At 41.5% G+C, this 1,193-nt stretch overlaps 1 protein-coding gene across 1 annotated transcript in view; it reads right to left on the reverse strand.

The window, feature by feature from the left end:
* Positions 1-597: 597 nt before the first annotated feature.
* The window catches only part of LOC117956050 (macrophage colony-stimulating factor 1 receptor 2-like), a 2,641-nt gene continuing 2,045 nt past the window's right edge, over positions 598-1,193 (reverse strand). The window contains exon 6 of the mRNA XM_034890893.1: positions 598-758. Within this exon, the coding sequence (XP_034746784.1) occupies positions 598-758 (161 nt within the window). The remainder of the gene's footprint in view (positions 759-1,193) is intronic.

The raw sequence follows: 1,193 nt of genomic DNA on the forward strand, positions 1-1,193 counted from the left end.
TTTTGGAAAATGGCTGCAATGAAACAAAGAGTGAAAAATGTAAAGGGGTCTGAATACTTTCCGTACCCACTGTATGTCAGCATCCTGCCCCCCCCTGTTGGCTTTTTATGCAAACCGCAGGTCAAGGAGGTGGTCCATCCTACCCAGCAGTTCTTTCTTTATCAGTTTTTCAAAGGACTTCATAACTAATGAAGTTAGAGCCACAGGTCTATGGTCATTTGGAATTTTTGGGTTGTTGCTTTTCGCGATGGGAATAATTGTAGATTGTTTCCATAAGTTCGGGACTCTATGTTGGCACAAAGACCGGTTAAAAAAATTAATAAAAAATGAAGCCTGACTGATCCGCACACTGTGTCAGCATGCGGCTGCTAATGTTGCGTTCAGAAAAAAAAAGGAGTAAGAAGACCAGAGTTAATGAGACTGTCCCTGAATGCACCCTTTCTTTACTATCATCGTGGACATCGAACCTAGAATAAAACAAAGACATTGCCCTGTTTAAAAGCATGTCTTTTCTTATTTAACCAAATTTTAAGATGTTTTCTCACCAGGGTTTACTGTTAGGGTAAATCTTTACCTCTCTTTCCGGAATTACAGTATCTACACAGTGCGAGATCCAGGACTGACAACATTTGTGAGCTCATCCAGGTCCTTAGATGATGTGATGAACTCCTCCCACACCGTACAGTCCAGCCAGCCTTGCACTTCTGGTCCAGCATCCTCAGACCAGAGCTTCACCCTTTTGGTGAGAACTTTCCCCTCTGTAAACACATGCAAAATGCAGGAATAAGATGAACACATTATGGTCTGCTGTACCTAGTGGAGGGAGCGGTATGGATTCATAGGCCCCTTTAATTGACCCATAACATTGATCAAGTGTCTTGCCGTTCCCGGTAGGGCAAGATATATATTTATAAAATAACCTAATAAAAGAAACTAGAACACATGAAGGCTACTGAACCAAAACAAACAAGAGACAAATGCCACACTACTGCTTCTGTTGCTGTCACTGCGTGCGACAATTTCCAGTGTCTGAGTGACGCGTAAATGCGTGGTCGCAAGGATCGGCGTCCGCCAGTAACCCCGACGCCCGCAGGTTAGCAAGGGCCCGTCCAACGCTGCTTGCAGTTTTAATTATTATTATTATTATTATTATTATTATTATTATTATTATTATTATTATTATTATTATTATT

Source organism: Etheostoma cragini, chromosome 13 (genome assembly GCF_013103735.1).
Source record: "Etheostoma cragini isolate CJK2018 chromosome 13, CSU_Ecrag_1.0, whole genome shotgun sequence".
Lineage (NCBI taxonomy): Eukaryota > Metazoa > Chordata > Actinopteri > Perciformes > Percidae > Etheostoma > Etheostoma cragini.